The sequence below is a fragment of the Ambystoma mexicanum genome, chromosome 1q (genome assembly GCF_040938575.1).
Source record: "Ambystoma mexicanum isolate Mex_15411 chromosome 1q, UKY_AmexF1_1, whole genome shotgun sequence".
Lineage (NCBI taxonomy): Eukaryota > Metazoa > Chordata > Amphibia > Caudata > Ambystomatidae > Ambystoma > Ambystoma mexicanum.
The window spans coordinates 1,305,038,144-1,305,062,101 of record NC_090922.1 but is presented as its reverse complement, the minus strand read 5'-3'; the positions used below and the strand labels follow the sequence as shown (position 1 = coordinate 1,305,062,101).

The 23,958-nt window shown below is 47.1% G+C and overlaps 1 protein-coding gene across 6 annotated transcripts in view; it reads left to right on the top strand.

The window, feature by feature from the left end:
• The window catches only part of LRRC42 (leucine rich repeat containing 42), a 300,779-nt gene that overhangs the window by 44,608 nt on the left and 232,213 nt on the right, over nucleotides 1-23,958 (top strand). Inside the window, exon 1 of one of the 6 annotated variants that reach the window (XM_069642155.1) lies at nucleotides 8,584-8,884. The exons of the other annotated variants lie outside the window; for them this stretch is intronic. Coding sequence (XP_069498256.1) covers nucleotides 8,661-8,884 — 224 coding nt within the window. The 5' untranslated portion in view covers nucleotides 8,584-8,660. Of the gene's footprint in view, nucleotides 1-8,583; nucleotides 8,885-23,958 lie in introns of those variants that run through there. 6 annotated transcript variants of the gene reach the window in all.

Sequence of the window (23,958 nt, the reverse complement as noted above, 5' to 3'; positions counted from 1 at the left end):
CTTTGCACGGGGTAAATCCGTGATAAAGTCTAATGACAAGGTATGCCAAGGAGTAGGTGGTATGTCTAACGGTTGTAATAATCCAGCGGGTTTTTTCTTTTCCCCTTTATTTTGAGCGCAAATGCCACAAGACATGACAAACAACTTGACATCTTTTCGCCAGGTGGGCCACCAAAACTGTTTCTTGATTTTGGCTTCAGTTTTAGCAATGCCAGGATGTCCTTCCATCAAGGTGTTGTGGTAATGAGAAATGACAAGTTTCTGTAGTTCCTCTAGTGGCAAAAATAGCCGGCCTTTGTAATAAGGTAGGTTGTTGGTGACAGAATACTCTGGGCCTTTCCTTGCCCAGCCCTGTAAGGCATCGGAATCAAAGAATTGATGGACCTTTTCTTGAATGTCCTCCAGAGAGTGTATGGATGTCAGACCAAGGATCCTCTGTTCAGGAATTATGGGTACAGGTTCTAAAGCTCTTTCTGTTTCTCCCATTCCTATTCGGGACAGGGCGTCAGCTTTTCCATTTTTACAACCTGGTCGATAGGTTATTACAAAATCAAACTCGGCGAAGAACAATGCCCAACGGAGTTGGCGTGAAGATTGGGCCTTGGCTACCTTTAGGTATTGTAAGTTGCGGTGATCAGTGATGATCGTAATGGTATGCCTGGCGCCCAGCAGATAGTGCCGCCAAGCCTTGAAGGCGGACTTGATGGCCAACAGTTCCTTGTCGGTTATAGCATAATTTAATTCGGGAGCTGAAAACTTTCTTGACCAAAACGCCACTGGGTGCCGCTGGTTAGTTTCGGGATCCTTTTGGGAGAGCACTGCTCCCATAGCTGAACTGGATGCATCTGATTCCACTATGTAGGGAAGCTCTGGGCGCGGGTGTCGTAATACAGGAGCGGACGTGAATTTCTTTTTTAACTCTTGGAAGGCGTTCTCGACTTCTTCTGTCCATGTAAAGCGTTTATTCTTTCGCAATAGTGTAATGGGATGTACAATGTGTGAGAAGTCCGGGATAAACCTGTGGTAGAAATTGGCAAAGCCGAGCATGCTTTGCACTCCTTTGACTGAGCTTGGCGAAGGCCAATTAAGAATTCCGTCCACCTTCCGTGTATCCATCCGGATTCCTTTCGGGGTCAGAATAAATCCAAGAAACTCTACTTCCGTAGTGTGAAAGATGCACTTTTCCAGTTTAGCGTATAACTTATACTGGCGTAACTTTTCTAGGACTGCTCGGACGTGCTTTACATGATCGGATTCTGATAGGGAGTATACTAAGATATCGTCGATGTAAACGACTACACAAACATCGATGAGCTCTCGGAAGACATCGTTCATGAAGAACTGGAAGGCTGCTGGTGCGTTACACAGTGCGAAAGGCATCACCTGGTACTCAAATAATCCGTACTTGGTGCGAAAAGCAGTCTTCCATTCGTCACCCTCTTTGACGCGTACCAGATGATATGCCCCCCGAAGGTCTAGTTTTGTGTATTTACAAGCGTTCTTTACCTGGTCTAGTAGTTCAGGGATCAAAGGCAATGGGTTACCGATTCTTGATAGTTATCTGATTCAGCGCGCGGTAGTCAATGCATGTTCTAAGGTCGCCTTCCTTTTTTGGCACGAAGAACAAAGCGGAAGATGCAGGGGACTTGGACGGGCGGATGAAGCCATTAGCAAGATACTGGTCTAGGTACTGGCGCAAGTGGAGATTTTCAGGTTCCGTGAGGGCATAGATTCTGCTGCAAGGTGGTTGTGCTCCTGGTATGAGATCTATTTGACAATCATACGATCTGTGCTGTGGTAAGGTGTTTGCCTGCTCCTTTTGAAAGACATCCTGAAAGTCTTGGTATTCAGCAGGTAATTGTATGGCAGCTGGGATTATTGGGGCCAGTACTCAATTTAGAGTTCTCTTTGGGTAACAGGTGTTAGCACATTCTGGGAAGGTTAGTCTCTTCTCTCGCCAATCAATACAGGGATTGTGTTTTTCCAACCAAGGGATTCCCAGTATCAGTTGAAACTGTGGAGCCTTGATTAAATCAAACACCATAACCTCTCGGTGTCCATCCTGACCCAGCAAAGTCATCGCTGCAGTGGAATGAGTTACGGGCCCAGAGGCAATTTCAGTTCCATCAACAGTGGTGACGACATCGGTAGTGGTCTTTCGGGTGAGAGGTAGCTTCATCCTGGAAGCCAATCCGTAGTCCAAATAGTTTCCTATGGCTCCACTATCTACGTACGCCTTTACCGCGTGCATGCGTGATGGCTGCTCTGGATCTATAAGGACCATGGGTATGGTGAAATGCGAGGTCAGAGTGTCCTCCTTTAAGCTCGGCTAGCTGACCTCTACGCTTGCCGGGCGTGATCGTTTCCCGAGTCAGGTTTCAAGTGGTTTTCGTCTGCTGCTCCTATAGCTTTCTTGGGTGGTTTTACAGGGCAGTTCTGAAGGAAGTGACCAGTAGCTCCGCAATATAAACATAATTGCTGTTGCCGTCTTCTTTCCCTTTCCTTCTGGGTTAAGGGTCCTCTAACCCCCCCGATTTGCATGGGTTCTGAGGCATCTACCCCCTTCGAGGGTACGTAGGTTTTAACCAAGACCTAGTTTTCAAACTTGGTTCGATCAGCCTTTCTGGTTTGAAGTCTGTGATCTAACTGGACCACAAAATCTATATATTCAGCACAGTCTAAAGGCGGGTTCACGACTTGGGCTAAAACATCCTTGAGTTCTCCCCAAAGCCCTCGATGGAATAATGTAATTCGCTTGGCTTCAGGCCATTCGGTTTCCACAACTAATCTATTGAAAGTTGCAATGTAAGATAAAAGATCCTGATTACCTTGCCGTAAGGATAAAAGTTTGTTATCCAAAGACTGTCCTTGCGAAGGTCGGGCGAACAGTCTTTCCATGCTAGTTCGAAAACCTTGGAAATCTCGAAGAATCGGGTCATCCTGATTTACTAGCGGAATGGACCAGTCCGCTGCACTGCCGCTGAGATATGACAGTACAAAAGCTACCTTGGCTTGATCGTTTGGGAAAGCTCCAGGTCTACATAAAAAGTGTAAGCGACATTGATTCATGAATATAGCAAACCTTTTAGGGTCTCCGGCAAAGCGTTCAGGCGGAGCCAAGGGAACGGCTCCAGGAAGGTTTATCTGCACAGGGTTACTCGGTGGCACCGGAGTTGGGCTGGCCCCGAGTCCAGGTAGAGGTGTTTGTCCAGCCTGGCTTTGTAATAGCTGTCTGGCCAAATCATCAGTTCGTTCTTTTGACACTATCAATTCCCTCCTGAGGGCATTGGTTTCCTGGCGGGCGGAATGCACTTCGGCCCTTAGTTCCCCTAATAATTGGGCCAACTGATTGGTTTCCGAGGTCTCCATGACGCCCAGGTGGGTATTTGTGGGTAGGCTTCGCGTTCTGTTACGCTCACCTGATTCCCACGGGGGCGTCGATCTGGACTGGCCCGCTGTTGCTTCCACCAGAGTAACACGTAGAGCCGAGATGACAGACTGGACAGACCCACTTAGCTTCGTTTGTTGGACTCGTACGAATATCTTTAATCTGAGCGTTAACCCGCCTTCCCACTCCCCTTGTCTGCCCACAGAACACTCCTGAAGTTCCCTAATAATCTCACCTGAAGATTTGGAAAGATGAGCTCTCCATCCTGCGTCGAGCGCAGGGGCGCGTAGACGACCTGTTACTTCACTGGCATGGAGGAATTGGTGAGTTCCAGTATTGACTCTAAGTCCAATTGTTCGTAAGAGTTCAAAAGTCTGATCTTCACTCTGCCAGATTCCTTGCAGGTTGCGGATTTAAACCACCAGAAGAGTTCCAAGTGGCAATTGGTAAGATCCTGGTAAGTCTATTGTAGTTCTCCCCTTTGGGGCCGGGGTACAGCGATGATGCAGAATTAACTGCACCGACCCGAAATTAGGTGAGTACCCCCCTGTGGTAAATCAGGTAAGTCTTTGGGGTTAGGTTGTATTGTCCTTGTTTTTTCCCCTTAGGGGCCGGGGTGCGGCGGTGATGCGGTATTGACTGCGCCGACCCGAGATGAGGTGAGTACCCCCCTGTGGTAATCAGGTAAGTCTTTGGGGGTGGTTTGTATTGCCCTTGCTCACCTATCTGTTCTTGTCTCCCCCAGGTGTTGAAGAATGGCCTGGAGATGCTGGATTCGCGATGGAGTAAAGGAATGCAGCCTCGGTTGGTGAGTTCAGCGCGGCTCTGCGAGGTGCGTGGCAATGCTCCTGAGAAGGCTTCTCTCTTCCAGATCGACGATGTGCTGGATCAAGGATTCAGGTAAGGGTTTTGTTCTGACCTCTTCTCCTTCTCCTTTTCTTGTTCCAGGTGTTCCAGGGCTGAAGCGGGCGTGGCTGAAGACTGGAGCTGCTGAAGACACGGTGAGCGTTACGCTGCAGCAAGCAGAATAACGCGAAGCACGTGTGGCTGTCCGGGTGTGGCTTAAATAGCCTTGGAAGAAGTCCCAGGTAAGTATTCTTCCACAGCCCCACCCGAGAGGAAAGGAGTCCCTGAGGTAAAGTAGTCCCTTTAAGCCTCATTTGGCTTGTGGCTTCGTGCAGCATGGTCTGCATCAGGTAGGTATGCAGCCTGCTCTGCAACAGGTAAGATTTCTGTAATGAGCCTGGCTGACTTTATTCTTATGAGCCTGGCGCCTTTGGCGCCAGGACTGTAGCCAAAGAGCCCCTAACCGGGGTTTTTGGGCATGCTTCAAGTAGCATGATGCCTGCTTCCGGGGTTGCTGGGTCTGGTCTGGCTTTCCGGGGGCAGGCATCGTGACAGCCCATTTAAAAGGGAGGGTTGATTGTAAGGTATGCTGGAGTTCAGGCGATTCAGAGATTACAAGCCCCACTATTTTCTCATGATTTATGCGGAAGCTCGAAACGAGAGCAAACTCTTAAAGAAGTCCAAGGAGTACCGGAAGAGATGCTACGGGATCCCGATGAAAGCAGACCATGTCATCAGCATATAATGCAGTTTTATGTATGCTGGCCCCAGTATATGACGATGAGCGCACACTCTCTGCACCAGGGGTTCGATTGCTAGGGCAAAGACTAAGGGGGAAAGGGACAGCCTTGCCTTGTTCCATGTCCCAAGGGATCAAATAAGAACCGAGGGCATTGACTTTGTCTGGTCGCAGGAATTTGGAAATGCGCCATATCCATTTGCGGTTAGGAGTGCATGTAGATATTCCCAAACGCCTGATGGGCATCTAATGACAAGAGACAAGCCACCCTCTATTCGAGGGGCCAGAGAGATCAGGTCTACCACCCTATGGATGTTATCATGAGCCCTTATGTTTTTATTGAAGCCAGTTTGCTCTGTATTAACTAATTGCAGGCGGGATTCTCCCAGCCTGCCAGAATGTTGCTGTAAAAGCTTTGCATCAATATTTAGGAGGGCTATCGGGCGATGTGACGTATATTGTTTTGTATCCTTTTCTGCTTTTAATAATATGGTTGTAGTGGAATCCGCCATGGAGTCTGATATTTTCCCGGACTTTAAGAAAGAGTCCGAGTTTTGCAAGGTGTGGTGCCAAGAAATTTGCAAATGTTTTGTAAACTTTGTTGGGAAAAGCATCTGGGCCCGGAGCTATAATCCAGACGTGGAACCCTTGCTCACTGTTCTTAGAGAGGCCCAGCTCCCCCTCACTGACCAGGCCCAACCAGGCCGAAACATGTGTCTCAGCTTGCTGTTGGTACTCCTGTTCAGAAGAGAATTGCCTGGCATTTCAGTGCTGGACTGCCCTTGGGCAGGACAAAGACTGATATGCACTAGAAATGTCTCTTCTGTGAAAGGATGGTGAGCTAAAGACTCTGGTTGAGACTCTAAACCGGGATATAGAATCCAAGCGATTTGCCCGTGGCTGAAAGTACAGCGGGCAAATCGTTCGTATGAGAAAGGTGCAAACTACCAAAACTTTGCACCTTTCTCATGCGAACACACATACATTCTCACACACCCACAACACAACCATAACACTCACCCCCACCCACACCCTCAGCACACCCCCACCCCCAACATAAACAAACTGTACTTACCTTCATCTTCACGCTGGTTCCCTGCAGCGCCAGTTCCCTTTCACTTCCGTGATCGGGAACTGGCGCTGCAGGGTCCTTTTTATTTTTATTTTTTAACGGAAGGCTGCGGGGGTGTCTCCCGCATCCCCGGCTCACTAAACCATAAAGTATAGTGAGCGGGGCGATGCGGGGGACAAACGCGCAGCCCCCGTTTTTATTTTTTCTCAATGCTACCACCAAAGGTTCAAACTTTTGGTGTTCGAACCTTCGTTGGTAGCATTTTTAGATCTTTTGGTTCATGCGACCCTTTAGATGCGCGGAAAACATCCTAAACCGGGATATAGGCTGGTAGAGAGACACTCCCATGACCCCCCTTGTTTGTGCATATTAAGTAGTTTTGAGTTCTCACCCTAAGTTAATAGGGTAATCCAGACGTGGAAACCTTGCTCACTGTTCTTGGAGAAGCACAGCTCCACCTCATTGATGAGGCCCAACCAGGCCGAAACATGTGTCTGGGGTTGCTCTTGGTACTCTTGTACAGAAGATAATTGCCTGGCATTTCAGTGCTGGACTGCCCTTGGGCAGGACAAAGACTGATATGTACTGGATATTTCTCTGTGAAAGGGTGGTCAGCTAAGGACTCTGGTTGAGACTCTATCCCGGGATATAGGCCGGTAGAGAGACACTCCCATGACCCCCCTTAACCCTCTTTGCATTTTCTTGTAACTTTGTATTTTATTGACCCCTCCCCCCTCCTACAGTACTGGTACAATATAATGTGCCTTTTTACTGCTTCCCTATCCCCTTTTAATTTCTTTCTCCATTTCCTTGTCGTCATCCCTACCGTGCCCTATTTTCCGGGGTTGGAGCGGAGTTCAACAAATTTGTTTTGCTAACCTGCACCAGACAGGTTCTGAATTCTTGGAGGTCTCTGTGAGCTTAGCCCTGGCAGAATAAAGATTAGATGGCTGCATGTTGAAAAGAGTGACCTCCATGCTGCTTCATTGCTATCTGGTCAGTACCCAAAAAACCTGCCTGTGTCGGCAAACTACCTGACAAAATCTGTGCGTGTATTTCTGCTCAACTCGAGCTACCTCTTGAGAAGTACCATTTCCCAGACTGAGGAGAACTGCATCCCAGCAAAAAAGAGGAAGTACTAATGCGTAGACCATAGCTGGTGAGACCAACCTGGAGGAATCTGTGAGTAATGCTTGTGTGTTGTTTTGGGACAACCAATATGTTGAGCTGTAGAGCTGCTGGTCAAAAAGAAGTCTGTGAGCAATGGGCACTGAGACCGATGAGGTGGGGAAGAAACCCTGTACTAAAGGAAGAATGAGAGACTTGAGATGCTGAGGGAGAGGCATGATTGGCAAAATAACACTGTGGTGAAGATGTGCCATTATGGTGTGGATTATGGCATACTGCATGTCCACGACGCGTAGGTAAGGAAAGAGTGGGAAAGAAGGTGCTGACAAGTGAGGGAGATGACACTGGAAGGCCGGCCAAGTGCACTGCGACCTGCTGGGGTTGGAGAAGACTGTAAGAATCGCTCTAATTCAGATTGTTGAGCACATAGAGTAGCCAACAAATTCTTCCAAGTAATGTACCCCTTTGAGTGGGCTGAAGGGGACACACAAAGGGGTCTATTAGTGAGAAGATGGAACACCAGACGATGACCGCAGGCTGCAGAAAAAAGGAGACTAATCAGTGCGCGTGGTAAAACCCAAACCGTGATTGTTGAACAATTATAAGAAGAACTAACCTGAATGGCAAGTTCAAAAGGATCTGGCAAGTGGATTTAAGGCCATCGTTCTTGGGAATGCAATGCCAGCCCTAGAAATAAATGTGATATGCTTAGGCTCAGGACAGTGCTTAGAAGCAAAGAAGCAAATATGGTAATGGAAACAGTACTGAACACAGCTTACCATGGGTCTGTGATGGGACAGTGATTGGAGTCCAAGTGTTCTTCCCACGTTTGCCGCAGGAAAGAGAAAGAAAAATACCTAAACTGCCGGAACGAGGACGCCTAGGACTAAGGTGGCACTAGTCTCTAGTTTCCAATGGGCCACCGGAACCCGACAGCACGTGGACTCCTAGGATTTCCAGGAAGAACGCGCAAGAGAAAGTCTCTAGGCCGTGCATGTGGAAGTTCCAAAGTAGCGAAGCAGCAATCCAGGAAGGAAGAACCGAGGTCTGCAACTGCGGGCGTGGTACAGTACAAAACGTGAGATGTAACCAATCTATAGAACAGCGGTCCGGGTCATGAACAGGAGTAGACAAAGCAGAGGTTGGAGTCGTGAGGCAAAAGGAAGTAGTGATTCAAAGCCGAAGTCATCAACATAGAAATAGGTAAGTAACAGGGGGTCGGACGTAGGCAATCCGGGGACAAAGCAGGGTTCGGTTATGAGTACAGAAAATGAGCGCAAGAACAAAGCTTCCATAAGACAAATCGGAAGCACTGCGGCAGGAATGGACGAGGTTTAAATGATACAATTCACGTGAACCTGCCGATACGCACCAGGTGACGTGATAAGTGGAGAGGACGCCAGCATCTCCAGGGCAACCTCCAACGCTCCAACATTCGGGATCTACCCGTAACGAAGACCCAATGCGGAGCACATGAAAGACGCTGAATGGGGCACATCAAAGGGACGTGGTGCATATTAACAGAACAGAGGTTGTTGCTTTTATTCCCTGCTGCGCTATATGATGCCTTGATTAACACAGCGTCTACTGGAAAGCAGAACATCAGAGCAAGAAGTATCCGGCAGGCGAGCAGAGCTTGCGACAGCAGTTTCCCAACTCCAGAAGCAGAGCAGAAACAGTGGGAGCCACCGGGCGAAGGCGCAGACCGCTGGTGAGTGGCAGAGTGACACGCAGACAACGGGGAGCTCCGAAACGGGGCGAAGGCACGCGCCGGTCCATGTACTTTGAATTCCATCCTGAAAGCATATTTATATTCAACTAAAAAAGTGCATTTTGAATACAGAGCGGAAAGGAAACATTTATATTTGAACTTTAAGAACAAGAATACATTTCAAATACACAAGTGTTTTCCTGTAAGAATGAAACTTAAACTTTAAGCAACACAAGTAACTATTGAAATGAGTTAACCCAAGAAGAACAATGGGTAACAATTTCACGTAGTATCCAGGCTTTTCGAATAAATAAAGATAGGTTCCAGGCAACGGCAGTCGAGGCAGCATTCTATAGATAATATAGGGCAGGGTGGTACTGGCCGAAGCCCCTGTCCTTGAACATCAGTACTAGATAGTTCTTCCTCAATAGGCGATACACCAGGCAAAGGAACAGAAAATGTGCCAAGTCCTCAAATCCAGTCTGGCACTTAAGACATTTTGAATTAAGATTCCTACCTGATTTCTTAGCTAAAAGCTCACCCAGTGCAATGCACCCAAATTGAGCTCTACTAATATGTGCCCTTTGGTACTTGTAATTAGACCAAACAAGATACTCATTTTATTGAGTTTGTTGAGGTAATCATCACTTGTCTGTTCATGGGTTTCAACATTCACAGCGTCTCTTTGATGTCAATTATCCACTCCGTAGCATGAAGGAGGATGGAGAATTATTTTCTTAAATGGGGTTCCTAAAAAAAAAAAAATAGTGTGTGGGGTTTGCCAATCGTCCTGATGCATAAGATGTCCATTTTGTATTGGAGTTTGAAAGTATATACAAGTGCAACCTATGATTAAACGTGTGTACTGAAAAACGCCATTAAAAACACAACTATCAGGCAGGATAAATACCAAAATGTTTACGTTATCCCAATTCGCTGTGTCACATTGTCTAATGGAAATCACGAAAAAGGGTAAGCCTTTTGGCCTTAAATCAAACCATTATTTTGATATAAGAATGGTTAATGCAAAGAGGGAAACAGTTGAGCAAACTAACGATCACTATTCCATTGATATCCATAGGCTTAGAAAAAAGAACATTCTTCAGAGATATAAAAATTACTTGAAATCACTTGAAATCCAGTTGGATATCAACGATAATCAAAACACCTCAAGAAACATTCAGCAATAGAGCAGATTTTTGGGCACCCATCAACAATAGGGTGGGATTATCAAAGCATGACTTATGTCCCATTCCGGCTGAATCTTGGATGGCCTATTATCAGGCAAATGTTTTCCAAACCGAACAGGGATATTCACATAGATCACACCATCATAGACCCTGCAGTCATGGGATGTTGTCCTTGGATTGAAGAGGGCCTTTTATGGGTTATTACCAAGATGAGGGCGACTACGGCGCCAGGCCCGGATGGCCTGGCTCCAGCATTGATCAAGAGTGAGCCAGACACATGAGTTCTCCCACTGGGGAAACTTTTCAAATCAATCTTTAATACTCCCCTTTTACCTCCAATATGTTGGGGGGGGGGTCTATTATAATCCCTGATTTAAAAGAGGAGACGCCACTGATCCTGGTAACTACAGGCCGATGGCTCTTCTAGACGCAACAAGTACAATCTTCTCATCCCTTCTACTGAAAGGCCTTAACAACTAATACACTTGGGCATCATTACACGCTATCAGGTAGGATTTAGGCCCTGCATTGGCACTGCTCTAAATGCCACCATCATGACCCATCTTCTGGCAGCTGTTAAAAATGGCTCGACTGGAACGACCTACATGGCTTCAGTCGACATGAGCAGTTCCTTCGACAGAGTTCACAATGCCACTATGGTATTTTGGGAGAGAGAGTTGGATATAGCTGGGTCCAAGGCCCCAGAACGCCTTGTGGGTGATGCAGAGGGTCTTGAGTTTGATCCTAGCAGCAACCGGAAGCCAGTGGAGAGAAATGAGGGAGAGATGTGGTCCCTGGGCTTGAGGCCAAGAATGAATTTCTCAGTCCTATTCTGGATTAGTTGAAGGGAGAATGAATGAAGATTGAGGAAGAGGCTGTTAGAATAGTCAAGCCTAGAGAGCACAGGGCTCTGGAGACATTGAGTTTCTGGGGGAAGGAGAGGGAAAGGAGATTACCTTTGAGGAGGTGTAGCTGATAGTGGGCCTTCATGGCAAGGTCTGTGATGTGATGAGAGAAGAAGAGGGCGGAATCAAAGATGACCCCAAGGTGTTTTGTCTCACAAGAGGGTGAGTGAGGGTACCCAAAGAGGGAGGGAGGGAGGGAGGGAGGGAAGGAAGGAAGGGAGGGAATGGAAGGGAAGGAAGGAAAGGAAGAGAGGGAAGGAAAGGAAAGGAAGGGAAGGGATGGAAGGGAAGGGAAGGAAGGAAGGAAGGAACGAACGAACGAGCTGTGGTCCCAATGAAGAGGATCTTGCTCTTACTGACAATAAGGCAGAGATCATTGGCAGAGCACCATTACTGAATGGCAGTCAGACAGTCAGGGATGAGGGAGAAGGAAGGGGAGGGAAGCTTGAAGGAGAGCTTTGTGTCGTCTGTATAACACTGTTAGTAGAGAATGAAGAGGTCAAATGGGCAAGGTAGATGTTGAAAAGCCACGGTGAGACGATAGAGCCTTGAGGGACGCTGCAGGTGGAGAGTGTGATGGGGGAGAGCAAATAGCCCAGTTGAACCTGGGAAGGTTGGTTAGAGAGGAATGTCAACCAGTCCAGTGCCAGGCCAAGATGCCATGGATCCGATATGTCCAAGTGGCATGATTGACCGTGTTGAAGGAGGAGGAAAGATCCAGGAGGATAAGAACGGAAGGAAAGTTGGAGCCCAGATTAGAGAGCAAGTCATCACGGGGTGTTCAGTAGAGCAGTTTCTGTACCTCTGGCAGCTCTGAAGCCAGACTGGTGGTTGTGGAGAGAGCCGATAGATTCAGTATCTTATATCAGATGGGAGATGGCACGCTTCTCCAGGAGTTTGCCCAAAAAGGGGGTAATAGAGATGGGGCGATAGCAGGGCAGGAAGGGTCCAAAGAGGGCTTTTTAAGGAGGGGATGCACAAGGGAGTGCTTAAGGGGTAGAGGGAAGGCGTGGTTCAGAAATCGACCAGGGAAGGCACAAAGGAGCCGATGTTGTCCTTGATAGTTTGGAGGAGCAGGGGAGCAGCTGTTTGGAGGAGACTTTCATAGAGAGGACTAGTCTAGAGACCTCATCCGGTGCAATGGGAGAGAACGAGGAGGGAAGTGTGGAAGGGGAGAGGGAATCGAGGGAGGTATGACAGCTGGGGAAGGAGGAGGAGGGGGGTAGAGGATAGTGAGGACAGTGTATCCTAGGTTTTAGAAAGGAAGTGGGAGGCCAGAGAGGTACAGGGGGTCAGGGGTAGCAGGGGAGATGTGGAGACTGCAGACGGATTGGCAAGTTCCTTGCAGATTTTAAACAGTTTGCCAGATTTTCTATTGGTGCTAGAGATGTGGGCTTGGATGTGAGCCATCTTCTTCGAGCGAATGGAGAGTCTGTATTGCCTTTGGAGCAGGCGACAAGCCAGTTTGTCAGGATGAGTCTGATGCCAGCCACTCTGCATTTGGCTAGGTCGGAATCATACCAGGTGTTGCACTTGGAGCCAGACTTAATTCGGATGCTCATGACAGGGGCAGGGATATCCAGGGTGCTGGTGATAGAAAAGTGAAGATTTGCAAGGGCAGAGTCGGTGTGGGAGTCCATGGCAGGAGTGGGATGGGGGAATGAAGGTGGCCACAAAGGCAGCAACCGACACTCGCTTCATCGGTCGAATGACCGAGAAGGAGACGGGCAGTGCAGGCAGAGGCTGATCGGGGGGACCTAGGAGATCAAGATGAGAAGACGGGAGGGAATGGTCAGACCAGGAGAGGGGAGTAGTAAGAAGGTTGGCGATAGGAATGTCTCTGGGGATGAGAGCATCCGAGTTATGTCCGGCAGAGTGCTTCGGACCGGAGGGCTGAATGGTGAGGTAAAGAACATTGCATAGGCTGCCTAATAGTCCAGTGGCCATCTCGGAGGTGTCAAGGTGAATATTGAAGTCACTGAGGAGGGGAAGTTTGGAGGTAGAGGCAAGAAGGGAAGATGTGCGGTCAGACCACTCGAAGAGGATGACCAGGCCAGGGGTCCTGTAGATGGTGGCGAGAGTCAGCGAAAGGTTAGCAGAGACGCCGAGCCTGCAGACAATGCAGTGGGAATGATGGTGGCAGGGATCCAGTCATGGAAGATAAAGGCCTGTCCACCTGCAGACCGGTTAGGCCTGAACTTGGAGAGGATCTTGTAACCCCCAGGCAGGCATGTGTCAAAAGCAGTGACAGAGCTGGCAGTGAACCACGTCTCAGTGAGGGCAAGAACATCGAGGTCAAAGTCTTCGAGAAGAAGACTGATATCAGAAGCGTGTTTGATGGCAGAGCGAGAGATGAGGGTAGCTAGGTGGACCAGGTGTGATGCTGGAAATATATTGGAGGGACAGGGCCTCCCTGTCCTTGTCCTGTAGTGCTTTTTCATTTGTGTTCTGCCCAGGAGTCCATGTGGGACTCCTGGCAGTGCAGCTCTTCTTATTTTTGGTTTGGTGTTCTTATTTTTGGTTTGGTGTACAGAACCATGGGATAACCTTATGGTACCCATGGGTGGGGGTACAACCCTGTGCCCCTAGTGTATATTTTTGGGCACCTGTTTCTGGCCTACAGAGCAGGGTATGGGCTGGTTGCAGCTCCATGCTGAATTTTACAGGTGCTCGGAGTATCCTCCATTTTGGGATACCCAGGCCCTGCCATTGGAATCAGTTGATTCTGATGGGAAACAAGATGGCCCATGTGGCCTCTTGCTTTCTATTGCATGTTACCTTGTTTTCCCAAAGTCCTGTGAAGCCCTGACTCTGTCCCTTCCCCCTGACTGGCTGCTGGGTGAAGTTCCATATTGGTATTGTGGTGAGGTCCAGGCCAGACTGGCTGGAGCCTTCCCAGTGACTATATGTTGTGGGTACACCCTGTGGGTGGGACCTGGGTGAATGGAGTGTGTGAACAATATGCACTTCTTGTTGTGGATGTCTGGTTTCTAGTATGAAACGCAATGACTGAGACAGCCCTTCCCGAAACTGGTATGAGCAGTGTGTAGTGTTGAATGGCTGGGTACTTGTCCCAATACACATTCCTTGTTGTGAGTGCCTGAGAGGGAGGGGAATGGCCTGAATGCACTGTGTGCCTGATTGTCTATGCCTGATTGACTGACTGACTGCTGAATGCCCTTCTGAGTGATTGGTTGCCCGAGTGTAACCTAGCAGAATGAATGGGAGATCAACAGTATACCTGGGGGCCTCTTGCTGCTAGAATTCATTCAGAAGCTGAAGTTGAAACTGACGCTTGATCTCAAAGCCGAGCCCGAAGAAGAAGGTTGACTGCTGTTATCTTCACCGCAATCTGAAAGCCACCGTGACGTTGAGACTGATCCAAGAGAGGACCTGGTTAGGCGCCCTCTTCCCGTGCTCCGAGGGACCATGGAGCACCTCTAACCTTCGCCGAAGCTCCCTGGAAGTAAGACCCTCGACAGGCTGTAGACTGGGACCACCGAGGAGAATGAAGATAAGCACCGGACATTCCGTCCACCGTCTTTGACCAGGGTTCACAGGTTTGCTATAACTCATAGAGGCCCGTCGAAGCCGTGTTGCCCAGAAACGGGGACCGCTTGACTCCGTGCCATGGATGACCAGAGCAGCACGCTCCATAGATTAAGGAATTTGATTCCCGGACGCGCTCGTCTGCACCGCAGACCGCCTTATTCCGCCGTCGAAGGCCAGGCCATTGATGCGCTGAGGAGCATCCGCCGGTGGGTTTCCCGCCACCCAAAGACCGCAGAGACACAGGACGACTCGACGCCCTTGCTGGGCCAAAGTTCTTCACAAACTCTTTGTGGTCCTGAACTTTTGACATCGAGGTGCCCAGCACACCTCTTCCTTGCAGGACGTCTTCAAACTGTCGTAGACGAGCACCGCCAGGACCGAAGCTGCCGCCTCAATGCCGAGTTCACTTCGAGGGATCTCGACGATCCGTGGCTCCTGCTTTAAAGGGAGCCGCTCAATTACAGGTCCATTGGGGTGTAGAAACATTGTAGAAGGGAATAGGACTCATTGAACAATATATGGATTGGGCTTGTAGTATATCTTTATTTTATATGTTGCCCAGTTGGGGGGTAGGGGGTATCTCCACACAGAACTGTCTAGTGGTAGGGGCCAGTATTCTGCCAATTGTTCTAACCAACTGCTTTCCTCCTATGTTTATTGTTGGTTACCTTTATTCATTGATTTGTGAGACATTTGACCAGAGTACAGTTGATGCACTTTAATGAAATCTGATAATAATTGTGGTACCACTTAGAACTGCATATATTAGCCATTGTAGATTAACTGAGCACAAAGTGAGTTATTGTGATTGTGTATATAACATTGAACCTTAATTATATAAAGACTGTGTTTTGACTAATACAGTGTGTGGAGATTCCTTTGTGGGTGCTTGGGGACTACACTGCACTTAAGAACCAGCGCGCATCACCTCCTGAGAAGCTAGGCCTTGATTGCTCGCCCACGTTTACCAAATAGAGAATCTTGGCTGGGGTCCTCTGTGCCTCTCCTCTACCATATAGAGAGCAGGAGTACAGACACCCCCCTCCAGTCTTTACACTAGGGAGGTAATGGAAAGTGGTATGCCCATCAGAGGGGGAGAAGGGGCGGGGGTGGGGAGCGCCGGAGAAGTGGCAGAAGGGAGGAAGTTGATGAGAGAAAGAAGACGCCTTTCAAGAAGGAGACGGTTGGGCTGAGAACCCTGGGCCATGACAGTGCCATTATGATAGACATTAATGATGCACCTGGAGAATGAGATGCCCGCCAATAGTATTTCCCATCTCGTGCCTCCATTAATGGGTGAACAAGGAGAAAGAAGAGAGGACAGAGACCATATGTGGAGTCTATAGGTCTGGGGAGGGAGCGACAAAGAGGATAGAGTAGCAGTTAGAGTAAATAGGTGAGATGGAGAGCACCATGGAAGGAGAGAGCAGAGAGATGTAAAGAAAGAGAGCAGAGAGAACAGAGAACTGCACAAAGCACAGCAAACTCACCAGGCAGCCTCGCAGCAGACAGATGCCGATAGGAGCACACAGTGTCTTTTCTGGACTCTTCAGGGCCTCAACGGCCAGCCTGGCCCTCCTTCCAATGGGACAGATGCAGCAGGTGAAGGCCTTAGGTTCTTGTCTTCCGGTAGGTAGGCTTCACGGAGGAGTGCTTTGGCAGCGATGTCCTACAGGCAGCCAGGCAGCAAGAAAGGCACAGGCGAACCAGCGGCACAACGTTGCACAGTTACCGAAAAAGGTATTTGCTGCTCCAGCATCAGAGGGAGGAAGGCAACTCAGGAGAGATAACACTACTCCGGAGTACGAGTAAAGAGACCTCATTAATGAAAGCATATTTGATGGTTATTTCAAGGTCACAGTCTCTCAGCGCTCTTCAAAGTTTCACTGTAGCTGTAGCTGGCAGTGCAATAAGGGGATTCTCTCATGTTTCTCCTGATCTTCAATAGTTCAGGACCTTGGCGGGATAAACATGCTCTCCTCTAACAGTTACCGCCTAGAACAATATCCATCCAGCTTTCTACTCAGTAGCAGTTCCAATCACGTCCATGTTATTGAAGGGTTAACGGTTGGTGCCTCTGACTGTAATGAAATTGCACCCGGCTGTTCAACAGACCCCCACTTTCGAAACAGTTCACAAGAAGTTCACTGGGTTTAAGCTGGAGATAAGGGGAGTGGGTCCCACAGAATGGGCTAACGGGAACAATAGAGAATAGCTGTGGCCCTCTGTATAGCTTGAGACCCTATGTGCAGATAGTCACTATGCCGTGCACGCTGCAGCACACAATGATGGTGTATTTTAGATTGCTACAAAATCAATACATTTCACACTAAGACTCTAATCACTCAATTCTCACAGTGCCTAGAGGCAGCCTGAATACCAGTATTGCATCCAAATGCAATAAAAGCTGAGCATGTTCGTTCTACAGCGCCGTGAGGTAAGCTGCTTCCGAGAGCGCAGGACAGGTCTCAATCCCAGACCACTGCACACAGCGCAAGGAATGTGTCGCACGAGCACCGGCTCAGGCGAACAGCAGCGGGGGCCACAGGGCTCTACCGTGACCTTTACTCCAATGCAGAGGTCACCACAGCACAGTGTCGTGAACGAGGCACACAAAGGTTGGATTGGTCAAACACCATGGACCAATTGGACTCCTATGGGACCTATAAAGAATATGCCAAATTCCCAAGGAAAAGGCAGGACATACCAAATGATGTCTATCGCTTTCCCTTTAATAAGGCAAGCAGCCTCTATATGCGTTTTCGGCTAAACTAACTACCCACTCTAGAACGTGTAGGGTGTTGGGCAGCTGAGGGGTTGCATCGTCTATACTGCAGACTTTGTGGCAGTACAACCACCCTAGAAACTCTTAAACACCTGGTCCTTGCATGTCCTACAGTTGACATCAGAATGCATCACTTTAAGACTGTCATCCCGGAGGGCACTAATTGGCTGGGTGAGATTTTCTGGGCCAGTCTAATGTGCAAGACTGTGTGGTTTATTTTGTTGTTGGTTTAGTGAAGTGCTTACGGTTTGCAGTGCAAGAGTGGATGTGTTTGTTTAGGGTTTGAGAGGTGTGTGCGGATATTTGAATTTTTTCAGCTAGGTTAGTGGGGTTACCTCGTTCTTTTAGGAGTCTGTTGGTGTCTTTGGCCTTGCTGTCTGCTGGAGCATTCAGTATCTTTGGCCTTGCTGTCTGCTGGAGCATTCCTCCTGTAGTTCATTCGTCTGGTTCTGCACGAGGCGGTCTCCTATCTCTGTGGCTGTCTAGTGTTCTGTTGCCGGGAAGGTGGTGAGGGCCTCCCCCAACCAGGGTCGAGATTGCTAAGGTTGTGGGTTGCTCTTTGGTCGTAAGTGGGCTCTGCCTGGCATCGCTTCCCTGAGCTCCTAATGCACGGTCCCCTCCCTACGAATTCTAAGCGCTCCCAGTACTGTCTGGTGCTAGTTAGTAATTAATGCTCCTTCGTCACCAGCTACACTCCCTGTACCTTGGGCCTTGCCCAGCGAAGGAGTTTGGCTTGGGAGGGCTGAGCCCTGGTGATTTATCTTTTTTTTTTTTTTTTTGGCTTTTCAGTTGGTTCCGTCTGATTCTGTGGTGAAGAGCCAGGTTTTGTGTAGTTTGCTGAATTTTAGGTGGCCCTTTTATATTTCTATGTCTTTTGGGCGGGTGTTCCAAATTTTCGCTGCCAGGTGAGAGAAAGAGGAACCCCCAAGTTTTTTTTTTCTTCCTTGTGTATGGTTTTGGTTTCAGGCAGATGTTGGTTTGTAAACGGTTATTTTCTTTTGTAGGAATTCTGCTCCCTGGCCTTCATTTGCCCTATGCGTTATGTACATTGTTTTTTAACGTTTTAGGCTGCTTGTGTTCATTAGGCTGCTTGTGTTCATCCAGTCGTAGAGTTCTTTGAGACATTCTCCCAGCGCTGTGTTCTTCATGTGTATCTTCAATTTTATAGATGATTTGTGTTTCGTCTGTGTAGTTGTAGCATGTGAGTTTTTTTTTTTGATGACCTTGATTAGTGGAGCCAGATAGATGGCTGCACAAACTCCAAACCATCCAAAACAATGCTCTACGGCAGCACTAGAGATTGAAAGACATGCCCACATCTCGGAAGCCAGAAAATTAGCCCACTGGCTTCCAGTTAAGGACAGAATTAAATTCAAAACACTTTCTATCACCTAATGCATTGCCAAGAAGGCTCCCCAGTACCTCACGGACGCCATCAGAAGAAATGTGTTTACCAGACCCACCAGGCCCACCTACAAACACCGCCTCCTCACTCCTCGCTTCAACAGAAGAGCAGGGTGCGCCAGTTTCCTTTCCCATGCCTCAGCGCTCTGGAACAAACTACCTCCTTACCTGCAAAATGAACCATCGTTCCATGTCTTCAGGAAACACTTGAAAACTTTGCTATTCGACTAAGATGTGACTCTCATGTAGCTTTTTCCATCTCTACCTAGTGCCTCCTTCGCAACTACCGCCTAGATAGCTGTGGGGTTTGTGCGCTGCTACAAATGTACAAAAATGAAAAAAGGTTGAACAGTGGTGATAGGGATGATCCTTAGTGTAATCCACAGTCGGTGTCCTGTGGAGTGGATTTGAAGGGTTTTGGCCAGACTGGTTCTGTTCTGTGTGCGAGGAATGATTTCATCCAGAGTAGGGCTAAATCTGTTATTCCTATTTCTTCTATTCTCTTGATGAGGATGTTGTGGCTGAGTCTGTCGAACGCTGCGGAGAGGTCGCGCAGTATCAGGGCAGAGTTTGTGTTGGAGTATGCGTTTGTCTTTAGGTCATCCCAAATAGAGTGCTGTTTCTGTTCCTTTCGCGGGTCTAAAGCCGACTTGTGCCTGGTCCAGCAACTGGTGTTTTTCTATGTGTTCTTGTGTTAGATTGTAGACGTAGGTTTCTAGCAGTTGTGCTGGGTAGGGAATGTCTTTGAATAGGTCTGTAGTTGGAAAGGTCTTCCATGTCTCCTGTCGTGTCTTTAAGGAGTGGTTTGATGTGCGCTGATTTGAATGATCGCAGTACTTTTCCCTATTGCAAGTAACAGGTTCAAGAGGTTTCTGTAGTATTCCAATGGTGTGCCCTGTATGAGGATGGATTTGTAGATGTCTGGGGGACAGTGCTCCATTGTTGGAGCCTGCATTGTTGCTATGTCTTACCAGCTTGACAAATGTCTCCACTGATATTTATGGGAAGCTTTGGAGTTCGTGCTGTGGTTCCTCGTTTGACGGGGATGGTTGTGTGTTTAGGGTGACGGGTCTGATTTGTATGAATTAATGGATGTCGCTGAGTTTTTTGTTTGCTTTTTTAAATTTAATTTAATTAAAAAAAAGAAATAATGGTCCATTGGGTCGTTGCATAGTTTCTGTGAAGATAGCAGAGTGTTGTTGCATCCCGTTGGGATCCTCACTTCCTTTATGATGCTGAACAATTCTTTTTGGGTGTTGCCAGCTTTGGTGATTCTGTTATCCTAGTCCTTTTTGGACTGTTGAATTTCTTTTTTGTAAGATCGGATTCGTCATTGGAATTGGACTCTTTCTTTGGTGGTATTCTTTCCTCCATTCTAGTTTGTGCTTCTTGTTGTTCTTTATCCTGGTTCTGAGCAATGGTTTCGGCAATCTATTTATAAAGTCGTTATGTTTTTCTGTTGTGGTCAGCTTCTTGCAAGTTAATGGTAGTTGGTTTTGTGAGTTCAAGTTGTTGTATTAAGTTGCTCGCTTTGACGGCCTCCCAGTTTCTTTTTGTGATAGTTGTTCATTGGGCTGGTTGGCTGCTTTAGTTGGTAGCATGATCACAAATGGAATGACGAGGTGATCGCTACAGAGTATCTGAATTGGTGGTACAGTGGTGATAAGATTTATGTTGGTGAAGATTGCGTTGTGTCCCGCTGTGTGTGTTGCTCCAATTGTCGTAGTTTCATGGCTTTTAGTTGCTTGATTATCGGTTTTTGTGAGTCCGCGTTTTCTTCTTCAAACCTGATGTTGAAGTCTCTGAGGATTATCAGATGTTCATGTTGGATGACTATGTTGGTGATGGCTTCTGTAGTTGTCAGATAGCACAGCGAGTAGAGCGCTCGCTTTGACATCCGTTCAGAGCCTGTTGACACAGGTTCGAATCCCGGCAGGGCCAAACTCCGCCTTTCATCCTTCCGAGGCCGATAAATGAGCACCACACACTGGGAAATAATCAGCGCTCAGATACCTGAGGGTTCGTAGCGCTATATAAATGCACAAACAAACAAAAACAATGTTGCGTTGTATGTCGGTGGTCTGTAAATCAGTATGAATTTTTTGTTTGTTTTTGGGTTTATTGTAAGTGAAGGATCATGGATTTACAGTTTTTTGTTGTTTATTGGTTTGTCTGCTTTTATTTTCAGGTGTTTCTTGAATGCTATTGCAAGACCTCCTTTTTTTTTTCATTTTCTTTTTAACTGTGTGCACGTTGGGTAGGCAGCTGTGAGTGTGATTTTTGTAGTTGTCATCAAACCATCTGTGATGAATAGGACGTCGATACCGTAGTCGCAGAGCAGGTCGTATATTTCTGTGGCATATTTTGACATTGATCTTGCGTTGATTAGGTTGCAGTTGATTTTTTGTGGCATGGTTTAGTTTTTTTGATATCGGTTTAGTCTTGTGATTGCTGCATGGGTTTGCTCCCCTGTTGCTCTGTGTGAGATGGTGGTTCAGTCGAATCTGTGTTGTTGGTAAGTAGGTCTGCTAGGTTAAGTATTGGGTTCTTGTTTTCTTCAGGTTCCTCTTCTATATTTTGTTTTAGTTCAAGGAGGTGTCCTAATGTTTTTGTGATGTATGGAGTATTGTGTTAGTATTCCTTCTGTGCGTTTCTGTTCTTTTTCTGCACGGCTCTGTTATGTTGTTGGTACGTCTCGCCTCGTTGGTCGGATTGACTTGTTCCGGTGAGTGGTTGGTCATGAGGTATGGTGTTGGGTATAAACTTTTCTCTTCTTGTGGCGTTTGTTCTCTTGTCGACTGTGCTTGTGGTGGTGTGTTCCGCAGTTGTGATTATGTGGTGTGATTCCATTTGGCTTATATGATATGATGAAATGATATTTATAATGCGCCTATACATATAGTGTTTCAAGGCACAAGGAGGCAAAGGGGCGGGGGGAACAAGGGAGGACAGACAAAGATCCTACTAGGCCAGGTGTCATTCAGATCGCGCAAGTGCATGGTGAGGGGGAAAGGAAAAGTGCACGGGGGAAGGGAGAGGGGAAAGTGCAGTACATGGGGAAAGTGGAATAAATAAGATAAAAAAAAGACAAATAAACAGCCAGTTAGTGGCAAGTGCAAGGAAGTGCAGACATAAGTGCTGGTAGGGGGGCTGAAGGGATACAGAAAAATGGTCCCCAAGTGCAGGGGTTGCCAGGGAGGCAGTGCAGGTGGGCAATTGACGGGGCCAGGGCCAGAGATCAGAAGAGGGTGGCCAGGTAACCTGTTCAATTTCAGTCAGTAATTCAGCAAGGGAGGGGAGGAGAGAAAGCAGAAGCAAATAGGAAGTTTTTGAGGTGTTTCCGTAACCGGAGATGGTTCTCCTCAAGTTTCAGGGAGGCAGGAAGGCTGTTCCAGAGAGAGGCCCCTGCCGAAGAGAGTGATCTGCCACCGACTCATTGCTTGGAGAAGCGACTGACCCTGAGGGAGTTGGAGGCAGATGAGCGAAGAGCTCAAGAAGGAAGATATTTAAGAAGAGAGAGTTGAAGGTATTGTGGCCCCAGACCCCAGAAGGCCTTCTGTACAATGCAGAGGGTTTTGAACTAAATCCTCGCAGCCACTGGGAACCATTCCTTCTCCTGTTTGTCTTTCGCCTGGTCCTGTTAGTTTTCATGGTATGTTGCGTTCCTTAGTGGTCGGTGTTGTGATTCTTTAGATTTAGTTAATTGATCCGTTTATTAATATACCTATACAACATTAAAAACAAACATTCATGAAACACAAGGCATACTCCAAAAATACAAGATAAACTATAAATTCCTCTCCAATAAAATTCATCCCGACTAAAAAGGGGGACATATTCATCACATCATAAAATAAACAGGTTATTATTAACACATCAAGATAAACATTTTAAAATATCAACTATACAAAGATAAAATGTGACCATAAAAAGAGATTGATATCGTCCCCTTGCATAACATTTTCCCACAAATTGTCTATATTGTTAATATCAAGAGTTATCATAGGACTTAAGGAATTTTGCACGCAAACCACAGCCACATAGGCTTGCACATCACAGCCACATAGGCTTAACAGGGAAAACCATGATTTTACTCTTTTCTATGTTAATATTTAGACCATTAATGTCTGCATAAACAGCCAACGCATTCAGCATCCTCTGCAGGCCTGATGGTGTATAATGGATCAACAAATCGTCCACATAGGCTAACCACCCCACAACACAATTGCCTACATTTACCGGATTTGCTATCAAATTCTCAAATACTTGTTGCATATTTGCCAGGTATAGGTTAAACAGGCTTGCCGCCACTATGCAGCCCTGCTTATCCCCACACCTGGTTGGCATCCAATTACAGTTTCCTCACGGCATACAATCGGATGCATACAGAGGTATCCGAATATAGAAGCATCAACATTAGGAAGCAATTTGGGATTTTCCACAAGTGTAGCTTTTGCCATAATCATTTCCACAATACCGAATCGATCGCTGCCGAGAAGTCTATAAAGGAACAGTAGACATTTGAATTTCTGAATTTCCAAGAATATTCTATGGCTGATGTTAACACTATTAAATTATGGGTAGTGCTGGCTTGTTTTCGAAACCCAATCTGATTTAAGGGCAAAATGTTGTTACTCAAGATCCACTCATTTAACTCCAATAGCAGCACCCGTGCAAGTATTTTTTAGAAGGGACATCGAGCATAGCTAACATCCTGAAATTAGCGGGGTCATCCCAGGGACCCTTTTTTTAGATTGTCAGAATGTGGCTGTCCTTCCATGACTTTGGAATGATTCTAGTTTTACTAATTTCATCAAACAACATGTGGAGGGCAGTGGCCCATAGTTCTGTTTCCAATTTTAACAATTTGTTGCAAATCCAGGTTTTCTAAACCCTTGCCAGATAGCAATCCATCAGTCTTCTATGTCCCTTTGTTCTAAGTGCCATCGGGTCCCGGAGCACGAGAATTGTTAAGTCGCTCTATGATAACAATAATATCCAGTATAGAGGATTTACAAATCCATGATTCAGATGGCCATGGGAAGATTTTACCTTCACTTTCAATTTGTCTCAAGGTGGCATTATTGTGGGCACACCTCCTCTCTTCAAATATACAGTTTATCATTATATCCCTTTTTTCGGCACTTCTTAGTATCGCCCATACTCTTGACAAATTTTTGGATCAAACTATTTCAGCAATCTGTTGCCATCTTTTGATCTCACAGACTCGCTTATATT